The sequence below is a fragment of the Mytilus trossulus genome, chromosome 4, assembly GCF_036588685.1.
Source record: "Mytilus trossulus isolate FHL-02 chromosome 4, PNRI_Mtr1.1.1.hap1, whole genome shotgun sequence".
Taxonomy (NCBI): Eukaryota; Metazoa; Mollusca; class Bivalvia; order Mytilida; family Mytilidae; genus Mytilus; species Mytilus trossulus.
The window spans coordinates 36,216,158-36,233,780 of NC_086376.1; the positions used below are offsets into that span (position 1 = coordinate 36,216,158).

Here is a 17,623-nt window from a genome sequence, read left to right on the forward strand (position 1 = left end):
ATGCCTGCAGGATTGCTTTAAACGAAAACTGCGCTTAACTAAAATAATTCTATATGATAACAAGTATATTCTACAGGACTAAATGTCACTTTTTTTAATATTTTGTGTATAATGCTAAACTAAATATTCGTCAATTAATGATATGGAATTATAGTCTATCTATCCACCGGGTTATGGAAGCAGCATCGTCGTGTCTCTTAGCTGTCATCTTTAAAGTCATTCAATACTTTCTTGGAAACATCCTTTATCTGAAACAATGAAGAACATGTAAAATGTTTATCAAAAAGATGAAAAACTATATTGTCGATAGAAACTTATTTTGCGTCTTATTTCAGGTTTGTTTCTAAATAGGAGGAGTCTCAAAACTTTACACCATGAACTTTTTGGAACGCACACGTAAATTCAGAAAAAAATCAGATTTTTTTTTTTTTTTAAATGCATTAAGAACTTGACAAATTGTTGAATTCCTTTGAATATTAAAAAACAAAATCTTATATTCATATACTCTTAAAGATAGTTGATAATTTTTTTCAAGGTCTATAAATATATAAGACACTGGATAAAAAAAATCGGCAAAAGATATCTTTGTTTGCACTTTATTTGCGCCATTTCGAAATCCGTCAACAGACGTATGACAGATCAAATCAATAAATTGGTGTTTAATCATGTACACATTTTTTAATTTTAAGAATAATAAAAATATTCACAAATAAACTGTGTTTTTTATAATCTTTATTGTTTATCTGTGACATTGAAGTTTATCAAACTTTCTGAGAATATCTCCTTTCCATATATAATAGATTGCCCTGAACATGCATGAAATATTTGCCAATGGACGCTACGTAACCAACAACCTATCAATCACCTACCCATAGATGTAATTTAGCTGCTGCCATAGTACTGCATTGTTTTTCTTCATATGTATATTTCTCCATGATTTCTTGGGCTCTCCTGGCATCAGCTTCTTTGAAACTTGAATCTTTTTGTGTACTTAGCCTTCCCGCTAACGCTTTGCAGTGTAACTGTATATCTTCAAAGTCCTGTAATATAATGTATATTAAAATGACTTATTTTTCATATTTTCTTTTATTCAGAATGTAACAAGATGGCAATAAGTACCCAAATTGCGGGTACATCAATTGGAATATCAATGTCCCTTTTATTAAAGTTTTCAAATTGTCAATTGATAAACTACATTTACTCGTTGTTATTCAATATAATTCAATTTCGGATTTAACATGTCTTCTGATTGGCTGAAAGTTTTTTGTCTATCAGCTCATAGACGTGAATTTGTCATATTATGATCGTGATGTCATCAACGTTTGTTAATGTATTCAAGGAGTTACTGTATCCTATGTTTGAAGTTATGTCTCCATAGACAGAACAAAATTTTCCTTAAACAAATGTTGAAAGAAGCGAGCTAATTAGTTTAACTATTTTCGCCAAGTACAATTCTTTATTACATTTTGATAGTCTCAGATCGATTTTTTCTACTGAAGTATATTTTAATGTGTTGTTTGAAATTTTGGCAATATTGCAGAGCGTTGTTTTGTTATTATATTTGTTGTTTCTGAGCATGTGCTTGCATGGGACGCAGGAATTTGTATTTGTATCAGGAAGAGACTCTCTATATAATATATAGCAGTAATCGCCATAGAGAAGATTAATAGAAAATTAAATATATTTTGATATTTATAATCTAGATACGTATGTTCAGAGTATACAGAAACGCGAAAATATGGAATATATTCTAAAATAGTTAACCAAGCTTCCGGTTTTAAACTTGCACATACATTTCACAAGAGTACTCGGGGACAGGACAATAATTATCGCGTTGATAGAGACTCTCTATATACTATAGCAGTGGTCGCCGAGGAGAAGAAACTTGAAATTGATAATTAAAAGCAAATACACTTTATTTACAATATACAAATGTTCATAGTATACAAACAAGAACGCGAAAATAATGGTATTTAACAGAAAAAAATAACAGAATTTGGAAACCAGGGAGAAGGGCTTAAACTGTTTCAAAGTACCTATGCATTTTGATAACTTTTAGCGAAATTCTACAGACATGAAATCTTTTACTGCAATTCTCCAGACACAAAATCTTTTACCAAAATTATTCCTACAACAGTTTACATACTTTAACCAATCTTTAAACGCCCGCGATTTCGCGGGTGTGTTCTATAGTAGCGTTATAAGCTTGCTGTTTCTGTTTAGATTCGAGGTTAGCTATATTGTACTCGAGACTTGAAGATACGATGGCCAATACAGCTAATCGAGAATCTCCAACAAGGCCAATGCAGAAACAGCCAGTTCATAATAATTTTATAAAACGATTTTAATTCTTTGATGAAGAAGATACATACATTCATATCTGAACTTGTTTTTTCAGTCACAATGAATTTGTTGTCAACTTTGATTTAATTCATGATTTCTCATCCAAGTATAATCAAGTATGATACACGGTGATAATGGAGAGTAACATACAAACCTCATTTTCATCAACATCACATCCAAACAATACCAGAAGTGCTGCCAAAGTGTTCTTAACAACATCATTCGGAACATTTCGGTTCCGTAATTCTAGTAAGGCGTCTAACAACCTGGGAAGATCACACGTAAAACCTTTCAATTGACGAAGAGACTCTGCAAACTTCTCTAATACTTGTATATCGTGTAGGAAAATATTCATAAATTTCGAACTTTTTATCATTTTGAGTGTCGATTCTACATTCCCTAAATTTTTCCTCAATCTTGCATCATGAATTGCTGAAATTAAACATTGATGAAATTGAAATAACCTGGATGTTTTTGTCACATGTATAAACGTGAAATCTCATCTTAAAACTATTGTCGTACTATCCCTGATGATATCTTTCGGAATTATAAACATTTAGTACTAAAATGCAGTAAAAAAATGCATCTTCGCTAGCCACGAGTTACGTCCGTTCTAGTTCCATTCTCTCATTGGTACAACAAGTTTCATTTAAATATATCGTGAGTTACACCGAGCATGCACGATCCGTAAACCAAAGTGTGTGAATTATTGTTGATGCATGTGTGCGTAATGAAGGTTAGTTAAATTTAAAACCGGTTGACAACGTGAAATGTTGTGGCATCTGTCTTTTTTTGTGTGCATTACTTCTACATATTAAGCATAATGACGAGGATGTAGACAACAGCAAGTTGTAAGATCTTGTAAAACACGCATGTAATACTATACTCGGTAAGTATATGATAACCTGTAATTGTTTGTATTATGTTAGGGAACTGAAAGTGACATAAACTAACCGTACATGTCGGTCATAAACACCAATTCCGTTTTTGGTTGAATTCTGATTTGGTAGCGTCCAGTTTCAACAACGTCTTATGTAATATAGTTTTGGTTTAAAACACAATTATGTCTTTGCATGAAATGATAAAAAAAACATCGCCATTTATCAACTTAGCTTGTCTTGGAGTTCGTGTTTTTCAAATCCCAAAAATTCAACTAAGTGTTTTGCGTACACAACTTATTCTTGATCAAGTGTACCTTTCCTGAGAGTTAGAACCTCAATTTTCTGACGGGCATATTCCATGTCAGCATCGTCCTCGCCGATCTGTGTCCTCTCACATTGTAACAAACATTTGTTGATTTGCTCCATGTCATCTCCTTCCATAGCAGTCAGTAGATTACGTCGGGCAAATCGCTTACTTCCAGTCTGATAATTATACAATATTTGATAAGTTGTTGAGACACTTAATATTGCGTTAAAACTTACAACTTTCTACCCCATGAATGGATTAGTAACTACATTAGCTAAATTTGGTGAAAATCTCTTGGAACTTATGTGTCCTCAAAGAACCTCAACTTCGTACTTTTCTTCTGGCTTTATAAATATATATTTTTTTAATTCGAGGTCATTGAAAAGTCTTTTTTTAGATAAAAGAAAATTTAAATAAAAAAAAAACAGTCGTAAATATCTCTTTCAGTTTGAAAAGGTGAAAAGGATAGAAAACTTTAATTTGGGTTTCAGTATGAAACCTACAAATTTCAAACTGAAATATCTCGAAAAGTAAGTCATCCATTGCATATGTCAATAGCGTATATCAAAATTATCTTTGAGTAAAAATTTTAAAGAAAAATGAACAAGAGACCTTTTCTGTATCGTATTCACTTTTTCATTTAGAACTCACTCCGTTTTTGTGGAAACCAATTTTGACGTAAGTGTGAAAAAAGGGGGAGTGTACGTAAATCGGCAAAACAGTCAATTAGGGCACATGTGAAACCTATACACTACTGGTATTAAAGTAAAAACAAACGTAACTGCCTATTTGTTGGTATCTTTGATTGTATTTACCTCATATGTTGGTAACTTTGAAGAGGTCAGGAAATAGTTACACACAACAGACATTTCCGGTTCGATTGAATCATCTTGATGTTTTGAACGATGTCCAGTATAAATTCGGAGGTAGCAATTTTCTTTTGTATGTGGATTTGCGACTATTTTAAGTTCTCTTGCAGATGTTTGCATATTATTTTCTTTTCCACTTGATTCAATCTTACATGTAACTTTTTCATTCAATTCTTTCTGTAAATTTTCGTCATTTATTGAAGAATAGGTTAATAATTCTGTTTTTACTACCAAAGTCCTTGCTACAATGCTGTCTATGAAAAATCTGATACGGGTGGATTTTGTTTTATCTACGTGAATCTGGCCATTTCTATGAGAAGGTAAAATAAATCCAGCTTCTTCCGTAACAGGTCCAAAGCCTATGCCAGGACGTCCAGGGTCAAAAGGTAAAGGTTTACAGTCTTGTATTTTCTCATTACAAACTAATTGAAATTCTCCCAATCTGGTGAGACCTTGGTTGTGCCAACCACCACTAAATACTATTTTGTATATTCCCTTTGCAGGAAATTGAATAGTGCAATTCCATTCTGGAGTGTTCCGTATCATTCTCACAAGTTTGGGAATATTTTCTGGATTGAGAAGATCTGTTTCAGCACCTGAGGTGTTTTCTTTCAAGAGCAACTCATACCATACATCAAGTTCATTTCCAATTTTTAAAGGCGCTTTAAATGAAATTTTAGCTTCGCCATTCTTGGACGTTAGTGAGCATCTGTTTTCACTGATCATCTCCATACCAAATCTCCAGAATGGAGGGAAAAGATAGGCTCTGTCAAAGAATTCATTTCTGCTTATTTGGGGTTTGACTAGCTGCCATTTACTATCATTAGGATGGCAGTCATAAAGAAATTCTTTTGGTTTAGGCAGAATGTAATTTTCATCAAATGAATTCTGAATCGTGCCTGCAGATTCCTCTGTCCGTTTAGCGATAGTTTGCCCTCCTGCTTCCAGCTGTATCCAACCCCCAGATACCTTTCCAAATACTGAGCGACATGCCCAGAACGGATGTACAATGTGCCAGTTGTCATGGAGATAAACAGCGTTCCACAGACTGCCTCTTTCATCTCTATCTCCTGGTTGATAATCGCCAGCTTTACAGATTCCACGTATTTGTGCACATAGTATCCCACCTTTTCTGATAAAATAATAAAATAGTATGGTTATAAAAGCATAAATTTCTTTCTTTGGAATAACATATTTCAAGTGCTGTAACATGTGTGTTGTGTTTTATAAAATTATTTTCTATTTTTACATTCCAAAACAAATTTGGAAAGACCTCTACTGCTAAGAAGTTTGAATTTTATTTCAAAGTTTGTCCGTTATAAATTTCTTTACTCTCCATTACACTTTTCAATGCTGACAAACTGTATTCCAAGAAACAATCCGGTCCTCATAACAACATAAATACGTTACCTGCACAGAGCTGTAAAAAATGTAGAATAACTAGTTTTCTTTTGACCCAACAATGTTAAGTATCCAGTTGGTGATGTAGAATTGCCTGGTGACTTAGACATTTGTTCAATATTCTGGTTGCTTAACCAAACTAGAATTGCTCTAACCAGGAATGCATCTCTTTCTGGGTGATTCTTGAAAGGTTTCTCCAAATATTCTATTAGATCCTCGAAAGTGGAGATCACATCAGCTGGAGCCTTTTTGTGGTGAAATTGAAAAGTAGAAATTATAAGCAGTATTTAAATATACATTTTAGACACCGAAAGGTATGAAGTCAGCAGCAATTATATATGTATAAATTGCGAATAACATTTTACTAGTGAAACTATTTCAGTGTTAAACACTTTCACAATTAAAACGATTTTTTTAAATTTAATTATGGAAATGGTGGTTGGATGGGTAAATATCATTTGAAAACCCGACAGATTATCAAGAGATACGTCAAACTTGTTGCTTTTCTATATACATACATTATTATGTATAAGTGTGATAAGAAAATGTTTAGTCGCCCATTTTTCAGCTTTTTGAAAGAGAAAACCGTGCTTAGTGGTGAAACAAACATTTATATTAAAGCGGAAATAGTTTTCCAAAGTAATATTTTTTTAAGAATAAATGGAAAAGACATAAAAAAAAACCTCCTTCCTCGGTTATAATTTGGTAATTTTAATTTATCCAATTACACCAAAAAAAAAAAAAAAATAGCGTGCCTCTCTGAAGATCATATGATAAAAATTCTTACATTTCTTGCATGATTGTCTATCTGTTCCTGGTTAGTTATTTCATTGCCGTTTTCGTCTGTTTCCTGATTTGAACCTTTCCTTGCAAACAGCATTTGAAATATTTCATGGCTATCATCATTGGCTTTTGGTTCAGGATAACCGTCCTCTATTGGTTCAAGTTGTATCTGACGAAAGCAAAAATCATCTGTTTTTTATTCTTTTTTTTTAAATTGTGAGAGGTTTTCTAAAGTATTTATTACAAGATTCTTCAATTACTTCGGTCCATTAAAAAAAGACTTACTTTCAAATTCATTAATGGATTTCATTTCGAACTTGAACTGTTATATTCAAATGATTAGACATGAATAACTGATAGTTATCTTAAATTTCTCAATTTTAGTATAATATTGCTCCATTTCGACCCTTTTCAAGTGACTTTCACATTAACAGTTTGTTCTTATTTTGCGTTGTTACACTATTGTCCCTGGTTAGTGGAGTACATGTAATCTTCACAAAAAAATGTTACCTTGGCTATTTTGTACCGGTCCCAAACCAGGAGCCTGTAGTTAAGTGCTTATTGTTTGCCGTGTCTATCAAGTTTGTGTGTTTGTTTTGGGGTGTTTTTTTAACATTTTGTCATACCAGGATTTTTTAAGGCAAAACTACCACTTCTCTTTAATTTTATTTAAAAAAGCATATGCTTGATTTTAAAACTCTGCAGGGAAAATAGGAAGATAGCAAGACACAACAGAAAATCTATAGGTATTGACTCGATTACGATGACTGATTTTTTGGTTTCTGTATACATGTTATCGGTTTTTGACTAACCTCATCTGAATCGTTTTCATACTCATATAAAAAGTCACTACCGTCTTCCTCTTCTGGAGGTGCTTTTGGTTTTGGTTGGATATTATCAAACTCATTCTGCTTATCCTGATCAGTACTACCACCACAACCCATCTCAACTTTCCTTTAATGCGAAAGATAAAAGGACTACATGTTAGAAGGAAGCTTCATTGCTATTACATTACTATTCGCTGTATTATAATGTACCATAGTACCATGTCAGTGATTTTTAATAAGGATTGTCATCTGGTGTCCTCCATAATGGATTATTGTCGTTACTTTTATGATGAAACAATAGTATAATTATACGTTATTTATGAAATAATTAAATTTAAATAGTTTAAATTGAATACTTGGACGAATCAGATTGTCGTTCAGAGTACATGACAGAATACCAGCCTTTTTGTTATAGTTATAAATATTTTATCCAATTTTTTGAAAATAAGTAGCCGCTTATTATTACCAGTAAATGCATATAGAATAATTGAATGATAGCAATTCGTTTCAAAGGCACTTTGGGATGGACCATTTTAATCCATTTCTTTAAAACCGATATTTTCAATAGAATTTCTTCCTTGTTTCACATAGTTTCCTTTAATTTAAAATGACAATATATTTCAAGGGGTACCAATCTGCGATTGACAATGTATTTTAAAGGGTACCAATCTGTGATTGACAATATATTTCAAGGGGTACCATTCTGCGATTGACAATATATTTGAAGGGGTACCAATCTGCGATTGACAATGTATTTCAAAGGGTACCAATCTGCGATTGACAATATATTTCAAGGGGTACCAATCTGCGAATGAAAATGTTTTTTCAAAGGGTAACAATCTGCGATTGACAATGTATTTCAAGGGGTACCAATCTGCGATTGACAATATATTTGAAGGGGTACCAATCTGCCATTGAAAATGTTTTTCAAAGGGTACCAATCTGCGATTGTCAATGTATTTCAAGGGGTACCAATCTGCGATTGACAAAATATTTCAAGGGATACCAATCTGCGATTGACAATATATTTGAAGGGGTACCAATGTGCGATTGAAAATGTTTTCCAAAGGGTACCAATCTGCGATTGGCAATGTATTTCAAGGGGTACCAATCTGCAATTGACAATATATTTGAAGGGGTACCAATCTGCAATTGACAATATATTTGAAGGGGTACCAATCTGCGATTGAAAGTGTTTTTCAAAGGGTACCAATCTGCCATTGACAATTTTTCAAGGGGTACCAATCTGTGATTGACAAATATTTCAAGGGGTACCAATCTGCGATTGACAATATATTTGAAGGGGTTACAATCTGCGATTGAAAATGTTTTTCAAAGGGTACCAATCTGCGATCGACAATGTATTTCAAGGGGTACCAATCTGGGATTAAAAATATATTTGAAGGGGTACCAATCTGCGATTGACAATGTATTTTAAGGGGTACCAATCTGCGATTGACAATATATTTGAAGGTGTACCAATCTGCGATTGACAATGTATTTCAAAGGGTACCAATCTGCGAATGAAAATGTTTTTTTCAAAGGTTAACAATCTGCGATTGACAATGTATTTCAAGGGGTACCAATCTGCGATTGACAATATATTTGAAGGGGTACCAATCTGCGATCGAAAATGTTTTTCTTTCATTATCATAGATATGAGAAGAAGAAGTATGAGTGCCCATGAGACATGAGTCACAATTTATAAAAGTAAACCATTATAGGTCAAAGTACGGTCTTCAACATGTCTATTTAAAATATCATTCTATTTTTATCAGAAAACTTATTTTCGAACAATTCTCAAGTTGTTTTTCTCTTTTTAAACATTTTTAATTGATTTATAAAAAACATAAACTTGTCAAACACCTTGGCCTATAAAATGATACTGTAACCTGTTCAAGAATTTAAAACAACATTTATGTTATAATTAATACAAAAGAAATGTCAGCAAAACAGTTTTAGATCAGCGTCATTTGTAACCAGCGACATTATCTAATTTACATGTTATGGTTTGATCTGATATCAAAGCACAGACCATTGCAAAAAACGAATCATGTATAGGCACATCTGAAAATATATAGGCAATGAAGAAATTATCGAAAACTTGGATATAAAATTATTTAAAAAAATTATATCTCATATACATGTTTAACCCCGCCGCAGTTTTGCGCCTGTCCCAAGTCGGGAGCCTCTGGTCTTTGTTAGTATTGTATGATTTTTAATTTTAGTTTCTTGTGTATAATTCGGAGTTTAGTATGACATTCATTATCACTGTACTAGTATACATATTTTTTAGAGGCCAGCTAAAGGACACCTACGGGTACGGGAATTCTCGCTACATTGAAGATCCATTGGTGGCCTTCTGTTGTTGTCTGCTCTATGGTCGGGTTGTTGTCGCTTTGACACATTCCCAAGTTCCTTTCTCAATTTTATGCCAGTTTCGACAATGAACATTTAAAAAATATATGGTATTTTCTGTCTATATACCTTAATTTATGATGGCTCAGATAAGATAACTTCATATGTTCTTAATCTTAGTAGTCTTAATATTCTTATGTATCAAGACAAAATAAGGAATTTTCTCACAGAATGATAATTCTGTAATTCCACAAAACGAGTTGTTATGGTATGTCCCCAAACAACAACATATTTATATCAGTAAGATTGTCCTGAAGCTAGTATATGTAGCAGATTGTGTTTTCTTCTTTTCATGATTTAGCTCTGATGATCTTGGGAAAATTTGTAAAAGAAAATTCCTTAAATGGACGTCCATCTAATGCTAATATATGAATCCTTAATTTGTTTTGCTTGTACACGTATAATAATTGCGGTTTTTATCCAACGCCTTCATAGGTTTGCACGTTGTTTTAAATTTGAACTTGTTAAAATCTTGGTTTAAATGAGTGTGTGTATATACATTATGACATGATTTCCAATGGTAGTTGTGGAACCGTAACTCTTATGGTCCTCATTATATATTTGTTTATTTATTTTTTAAATATTTCTGCAAACAATAGACCACAAAATGTCCAAAAAAACAAACCCACAAGGACCTGCGAGCTACAGTCCCGCAACTTACGCAATGGTGTTTAATAAATCATCTGAGAAACGGAATCAAATGCGTGACGGGTGCCACATGTGGAGCAGGATCTGCTTATCCTTCCGGCGCACCTTGCTGTATCACCTCCGATTTTTGGTTAGGTTCGTGTTGCTTAGTCTTTCGTTGTCTATGTCCTTTCATCTAAACTATTATAACTATGTCTGTTTGTCTGTTTCATTTTTAGCCATGGCGTTGTCAGTTTATTTTCGATTTACGAGTTTGACTGTTCCTCTGGTATCTTTCGCCACTCTTCTATTGCGTTTACCTTTATTTCCAATATTGAGCCAACCGGAATCACACCATGCAGATAGAAGTCATAAATACATGTTCTTTGTTGTTATAAAAATAATTAAAAGGAAACTTGAACACAGCTACAATTATTGGATGTAGACACAGTTATTGAAATTTAAATGTAAAATAAGACTTATTATAAATGCTCAAGGTTTTTCTAAACTTATATACCCTTTGAACCTAAAAAGGCAAACGTTAGATATTTATCTTTATTACCCGATATGTTTATTGTAGTGACAGTGGGTACCTTCCTATGCTAGTACATTTAATTATTTTTTTTAGTTTCGTCGTTTGAAACTTTAAAAACAGTAAAAATACGTATGTAATTATATACATATTTAAAATTTCCATACATACAAAGTATCGACATTTTAATATCCTTGTAACAATATCTGTTTTTAGCTGACTTTATTAGATAAATGTATTGTTTGAATAAGTTCAATTTAGGTTATCACCTTGACAATATTTTGATAAACATACATAAAAATGTCGTTGTTGTAAACGCATCATAATATTTACAGAGCTGTCTGAAGTATTTACATTTGAGGTAGCACATCATAATATTTCAAGTAATTATATCGACTATGATTGAATGACAATGATATTCTTATCTGATTTGACATAATATTTTTCGTATTTAAACGATAAAAAAATATGAAAAGAATGAAGTATACGCCAATGCCGGAGACAGCAAAACAGCAACACAAAAATCTCAGAAACGAGTCAGGAAGATATAGTCTCCGGAATTTTTTATGGATGATACTGTAAAGAAGAACATCTTTTAATTTGAGGTTTTTGAGAGATTACTAATAATAAATGCGTTCGGTTTGGTTTTAGAGTTGTATTTCCATAAAAGTGTTACAAGTACGTTGCAATCATGATTTGTTTTTTTCAAAGCCCTTTTCACTAGTTATTCTTTGGTTAGGTCATCGATTAATATTAATTTCATCACATCAAACGTCAATCTGTTTGGTCTGTTTATCCCGTGAGCAAATAAACAAATTTGCACCTGTCCTAAGTCAGGAATCTGATGTACAGTAGTTGTCGTTTGTTTATGTAATATATACGTGTTTCTCGTTTCTCGTTTTGTTTATATAGATTAGACCGTTGGTTTTCCGGTTTGAATGGTTTTACACTAGTTATTTTGGGGCCCTTTATAGCTTGTTGTTCGGTGTGAGCCAAGGCTCCGTGTTGAAGGCCGTACTTTAACCTATAATGGTTTAATTTTTGAATTGTTGTTTGGATGGAGAGTTGTCTCATTGGCACTCACACCACATCTTCCTATATCTAAATAAAATATTTGTTATTGATCTTTATGCATTTAATGCATGCCGTAATTAAAAAGACCGTAATATTTATATCCTGTTTGACATAATTGTTAAATATCAATAATTAAGAATCTTGCCATAACCATGATACACAAACGTTTGATATTTTAATTTTGGCAGCGCATCGGAAGACTATGTCTGGCTGTAATGTAATATTGTACTAATATGTACTTGTTGTTTAATATATACAGGTTGTACTAAAATAAACCATGTATCTATCCATTCCAATAGTAAAATTTAACTGAATCCCAGTCCCAGAGATTATTTTTAGTCGTTTAAAGTCAGTATCCTTGAATTGGTATGATTTCAGAAATTACTTACAATTTACAAATATAATTGTGAGTTTGAACACAGCGGACAGTACAACTTAAAAAATTTGAATGAAATAAAAACTTCTATTTAATGTGTTAGTGACAGTGGATTTAATACCAATGTTTATAAATGTGTAGTTTCTGAAAACAGGAAATACAGGCATGTCGCGTCTGGCGTACAATCCTGGTACCTTTGATAACTATGTACATGTATTTATCATTATGTGTGTTTGTCGTGTTGAAAACCTCTGTCGTGTGATTTGATTATTTCTGAAAACAAAACATAGATCAAATATTTTTAAATTTGGATTGTGAAATTTGGATTTTCACCACTGTTTTATAAACTAAGTGAACGATTTCGTGAATATTGGTTTTGTTTGGTAAACAAACGATGCTCCCGTCGGTAAATCATCGTAATTTAGTATGGTACTGGGAAACTATACTGTAATCTTATAGGAGGAGGAGAGAGAATCGTGCTGATGGACCCACCATGCTAGCAAATATTGACCCTTTTCTGCCAGTGAACATGGACTCTTCCGTCAAAAATCTGAAGTAGATATCGGACTCGTGTTAAATTCGCCCACTATTTAAAAGGAAAATAAGTAATTTAAAATTGAACATTTTTAAAAAATATCTTTTCTGTAATGGAATGTAACAATTATATATTTAAAATGAATTTTAGTGAAAAGTTGAGTTCGTATTACATTCTAACATTGAGATAACATTATTGTCGGAATTTCAACACGACAAACACACTTAAGGTTACACGAAGTCGATTTAAATTACATTTAAATAAATACTTACTGCACAGAGTTTGGCACTAACAAAACTTAAAGAAAATGTTTCTTTACACTAATTGTTGCGTTCTCAAGTTTTATGCATGTAAAAACTATGTGTTTGGAAGAAGTATACGTACATTTGTACTTGATTTTTTCTGTTGAAGCTAAGAATACGTCTAGAATTTGAACGAATATTATCGAATACCTTTGCACTATAACTAAACCGTTGTACAAGTGTAGAGAAAATGCGTAGTTATATAAATGATTTAATTTTTGTATTAAAGAAAGACTTTTTCGATTGAATAGCTTCACCTTCACTGATTCAGTCGACTTTCTACGGAAGCCAGTTAGTGCCAAACAAGTTACCTAAGCTGTTATAACGAGATAGATATGCTAAGTCGTTATGCAAGTGAGCAAAAACGTTATAACGACTTAAAAATAAAACTCCAACCTGACACTAACTGGCTTTCCCATATATGTTTAAAAATTATATTCGTAAAGGTAAACACACGTATTTCTCGTTTATAATGACATGCACGCAAATATTGTTCATATAGTACTATGAGTCACCGTAGTTTGAAAACGTTGTCCAGTTTTGTTATTTTTGTTACAAATCCGAAATGTTATGATCAGCTCCCCCCCCCCCCCCCCCCCCCCCCAAAAAAAAAAGAGAAGATTTTTCCTATCTGTATTCTTTTTTTTGTTATTGGAAAATTAGCACATTGAAAGAAAGTTAAAGACATATTAACCTTTTTTCAAAGACTCTCTTCTATTGGAAAATATCAGTTTCTGTTGTTAAATTCCAATATTAATTACATATCTCGTTGTACAATACGCATCGCAGGTAAACTTAGTATAAAATGCAAAACAAAATGTACAATATTTTCATAAAAAGCCACTGACATGAAGAAACATTAAACCTACCTTGCTGTTTTAATCCTTAAAACCAAAGAAGTTCATTTCAATCCTGAAAACGAAAGTAGATTCTGTGAATTCCAGAAGGCAGTCAGAGATGAATCGATTAGCTAACCGTACAATTTATCCTGATTTAAATACTTCATGTTACCTGTTAAGCAGCGCTGTAGCAATTGAGTTTAAACAAAATTTTTAAATTACACTCTAGTTATTCTTATCAAAAAGTAAATTTTGACATTTAATGAGGTATTTCTGACAGGAGAGATCAAATACTATGATAAAAAACTGAGATTGTAATAACGTTCGGCTGAAATTAGAACGGTACATGTATAGTAATTGAGTTTAACGAAAATAGTTGATTCTAACTGTTATAAACCATGTAAACATTCTAAATACTTATTTTCATAATTATTGCATCAAAACAATTTCTCATTTTCATCGTGTTACCGACTGCATGTTATAACATTTGTATGTCCCATCTCCGTTAGTAGAGGGTCATTATGTTTTCTGGTTTGCGGGTCCGTTCGTCAGGCTGTTCGTTTCTTCCGTCTGCCCGTCTGCCCGTCTGTACTGCTTCAGGTTAAAGTTTTTGGTCAAGGTAGTTTTTGAAGAAGTTGAAGTCCAATGAACTTAACACTTAGTACACATGTCCCCTATGATATGATCTTTCTAATATTAATGACAAATTACAGTTTTATCCCATTTCACGGTCCACTGAACAGAGAAAATGATAGTGCGAGTGGGGCATTCGTGTACTATGCACATATTCTTGATCTTATTAATATGAGCACAGTCTTCAGGAACATCCAGACCCCTGTGTTCTCCCCAGAAATTGTAGCGCGTAACCCTTTTTCGGAATGAACTATTGTGACGCAAAACAATCCTTCAGTAATACAATATGATATTTCTATTTATTTGCATTTTAGGAAGTTTGTTCATAGTATTCATGGACGAGAAGAAGAGATTCCAGAGGTTTAAATTTGGTGTGTCTGAGTTCTTTTCCGCTAAATTAGCATCTTCTACAAACAGAGTTTCTTACCATCATGCAATTGGTGAAATATCTTGAATATACTTAGATCTTCAATTATTAACGATAGTGAAAACAAACTATATTTTCCCGGTTTTTCCAATCAATGTAAAACATTAAGATACTTATCACGTATATTTACAAACTATTAAATATGTAGTAATGAAAAGCGAAATGTATTTTAAATCAATTTTAAATATCGTATGATTTACAATTTACTATGCGCATTAAGATGCATTGAAGTATGTACATATAGATAATAAAAATAAATCAAATGGTAATGTATGTTTAAAAGGCACAACAGAAATCCTCACCTGACTAGAGATCAAAGCAATGTTTTAATTACTTTAAATTGGTAAGTTAACGGGGGTATGCAATCGAAACATTTTAAAACCTAGTATTGAAAATCTTGATTTTCAGAAAAAGGAAATAAAATCCGAGCCTTTGTTGTTTATTTCGAATTCTTTGTAAAGGTTTACAAATACCAGTGTTGCTAATTTAAAATTACTAACAGGGTTTAAAATTTAGAAATATTTAATGTCGCACATTGAATAGTTTTGAAAGGTAAATTAGATATACATTGCGTAGGATTTTACATCGTTTATAACTTACTTTTTCTTTGAACATACACTTTTGATAAATTCGTGTAAAATTTATAAGATGTTTAATTTTTTTAAAACTTATTTTTGCTTCATTGCTTATAGAGTGTTTATTAGTATGCAAACACCATTTGACTTTAATTTTCGGAAGAAGCGTTTGAGAGAACAAACAATACATGTTTTTACGTTTTTGTTACTGCGACCGGGCCAATAATTTAACTCACGACTTTCACATTGAGGAGAACACGCACACACGATACTGGTATTCAACTGTGGTGGTTTCAGCATTTTCGAACTCCATTGTAAACACACAAAACTTAAGTAAAATGTACTATATTTTGGTTTAAATTGTTAACTGGATATAGAATAAATTACGGTAAACTATGTATGACATTAACATAGAGAATTGAAACAGAGACAGCAACCTGACCATATATAGAGCAGAAAAAGCACAAGGCCACTACATGATATGCACTCAAAAGCCAGTGCCAAAGATTTTTCTCGGAAACAAATCCTATAGTACTGTGACCAGACACAGTATTTTTTAGATTTAATCGTCAAACATACTTTGTGTCTATATTGTATATCATTGGATTCGGAAAAATGAGTACTTTTGAAATGTCGATGTCGTCAAAAAGGAATGTGGTAACATTTTTGTATAAAATAAGGTCAAAGATCAAACAAGTTCTGTAGTTATTTTTTTTCTTTCATATTTCCAAAATTTGTAGATATTTACAACAATTTAAGGTTAAATCTCATATCAGACATTTTTTTCAAGTTATTTAGCAATGGATTATCTCGAAAATGTAAAAAAAATGACATCGTTTTATTCTAAAAATTGACGTTTTTCAAACATATGCTCTATTATACAAGATCAAGACATATTCTGTTAAATTGACAGTAGTTACCTTGCCGGCTGACATTCAACCTCAGCAATAAATGATATATTTATTTTTACCTATAGCCTACTATCACGAAAGCGTATTTTGCATAAGCTCATTCATGTTATTCATTAAAACTACAAAATACCACGAAAACAGTTACTATCTTAAAAATCCAATCAAAGAGATCCACACAACAGAATTTAGCCAGCAGTATCTTCTGGTTCATCTGTCAAGGAACATGATAGGACATTTCTACATAATTCTTACCCTTTACAGGAGCAAAGCTCCGAACATGTAAGGTTTTGTTGTGAACAAGCACATGACTTTTTACATGGAAATTTTCCCTTACATGAAAACACAAGATACTGCAAGAATTCTGCTAACATATGCCCTTTACAAAACACAGGGTTTAATGAATCATTTAACTCTCGACAACCGTATTGTAAAGTTTACAGAATAGGCAAGTTAACAATGTGTAATGCGGTCCAAATTTTAGTTTGTAACGAAGTACGCACATTGTTCGTAAAACGTGCTGTTTTAGTACCGCTTCATATGGAGGTAACCTGACTAAACTTGCATCTTTACTGATGGCAAGCTTGATGGGCATTGAATGAATATCATGATGTAAGGATTTAAAGAGATTTTTATGATCATAAAACTTTAAATTAACTTTCATACCCAAACAAGGGCTTCGTCTTTGTTAATATTACCGCAGCACTGCAAACCACCGAAATAGTCGTGCGTGTCTTTCGAAGTCTTGTAGGCAGATTGTTTACCTACTCCAAACGGAGACGAAGTTGTGTCGCATCCGGTAATTGCGTGTAGAGCAGGCAATATTTTAATTGTTGGGGAAAGACAGACACACAGTTAGTGAATGGGTAACAATCTTCACCCATCCTTTATACTGCTAATGTTCTCCATCTTCACCCACAACTCGCTTGTATGTGTCATATGTTTATAGAAGTGAACACACAGAAC

General features: G+C 32.6%; 1 protein-coding gene across 1 annotated transcript; it reads right to left on the reverse strand.

Moving 5' to 3' along the window:
- Window positions 1-15: 15 nt before the first annotated feature.
- LOC134715213 (uncharacterized) lies at window positions 16-14,295 on the reverse strand. The gene is made up of 9 exons (XM_063577251.1): window positions 14,145-14,295; window positions 7,397-7,538; window positions 6,589-6,753; window positions 5,811-6,046; window positions 4,347-5,532; window positions 3,539-3,707; window positions 2,498-2,775; window positions 870-1,040; window positions 16-248 (listed from the first exon to the last, which is right to left on the reverse strand). Exons 2-9 carry the CDS (start codon window positions 7,526-7,528, stop codon window positions 198-200), a joined length of 2,388 nt encoding a protein of 795 aa, XP_063433321.1. The 5' UTR covers window positions 7,529-7,538; window positions 14,145-14,295; the 3' UTR covers window positions 16-197.
- Between the last annotated feature and the right edge of the window lie 3,328 nt (window positions 14,296-17,623).

Bases quoted from the DNA above. Each gene is read 5' to 3' on its own strand.
- LOC134715213 (XM_063577251.1), bottom strand. From the start codon at position 7,528: ATGGGTTGTGGTGGTAGTACTGATCAGGATAAGCAGAATGAGTTTGAT. The intron at 6,754-7,396 runs GTTAGTCAAAAA...TGCTTTCGTCAG, and splicing joins ATGAAAACGATTCAGATGAG to ATACAACTTGAACCAATAGA. The intron at 5,533-5,810 runs GTAACGTATTTA...TTATTTTATCAG, and splicing joins TTTTTTACAGCTCTGTGCAG to AAAAGGTGGGATACTATGTG.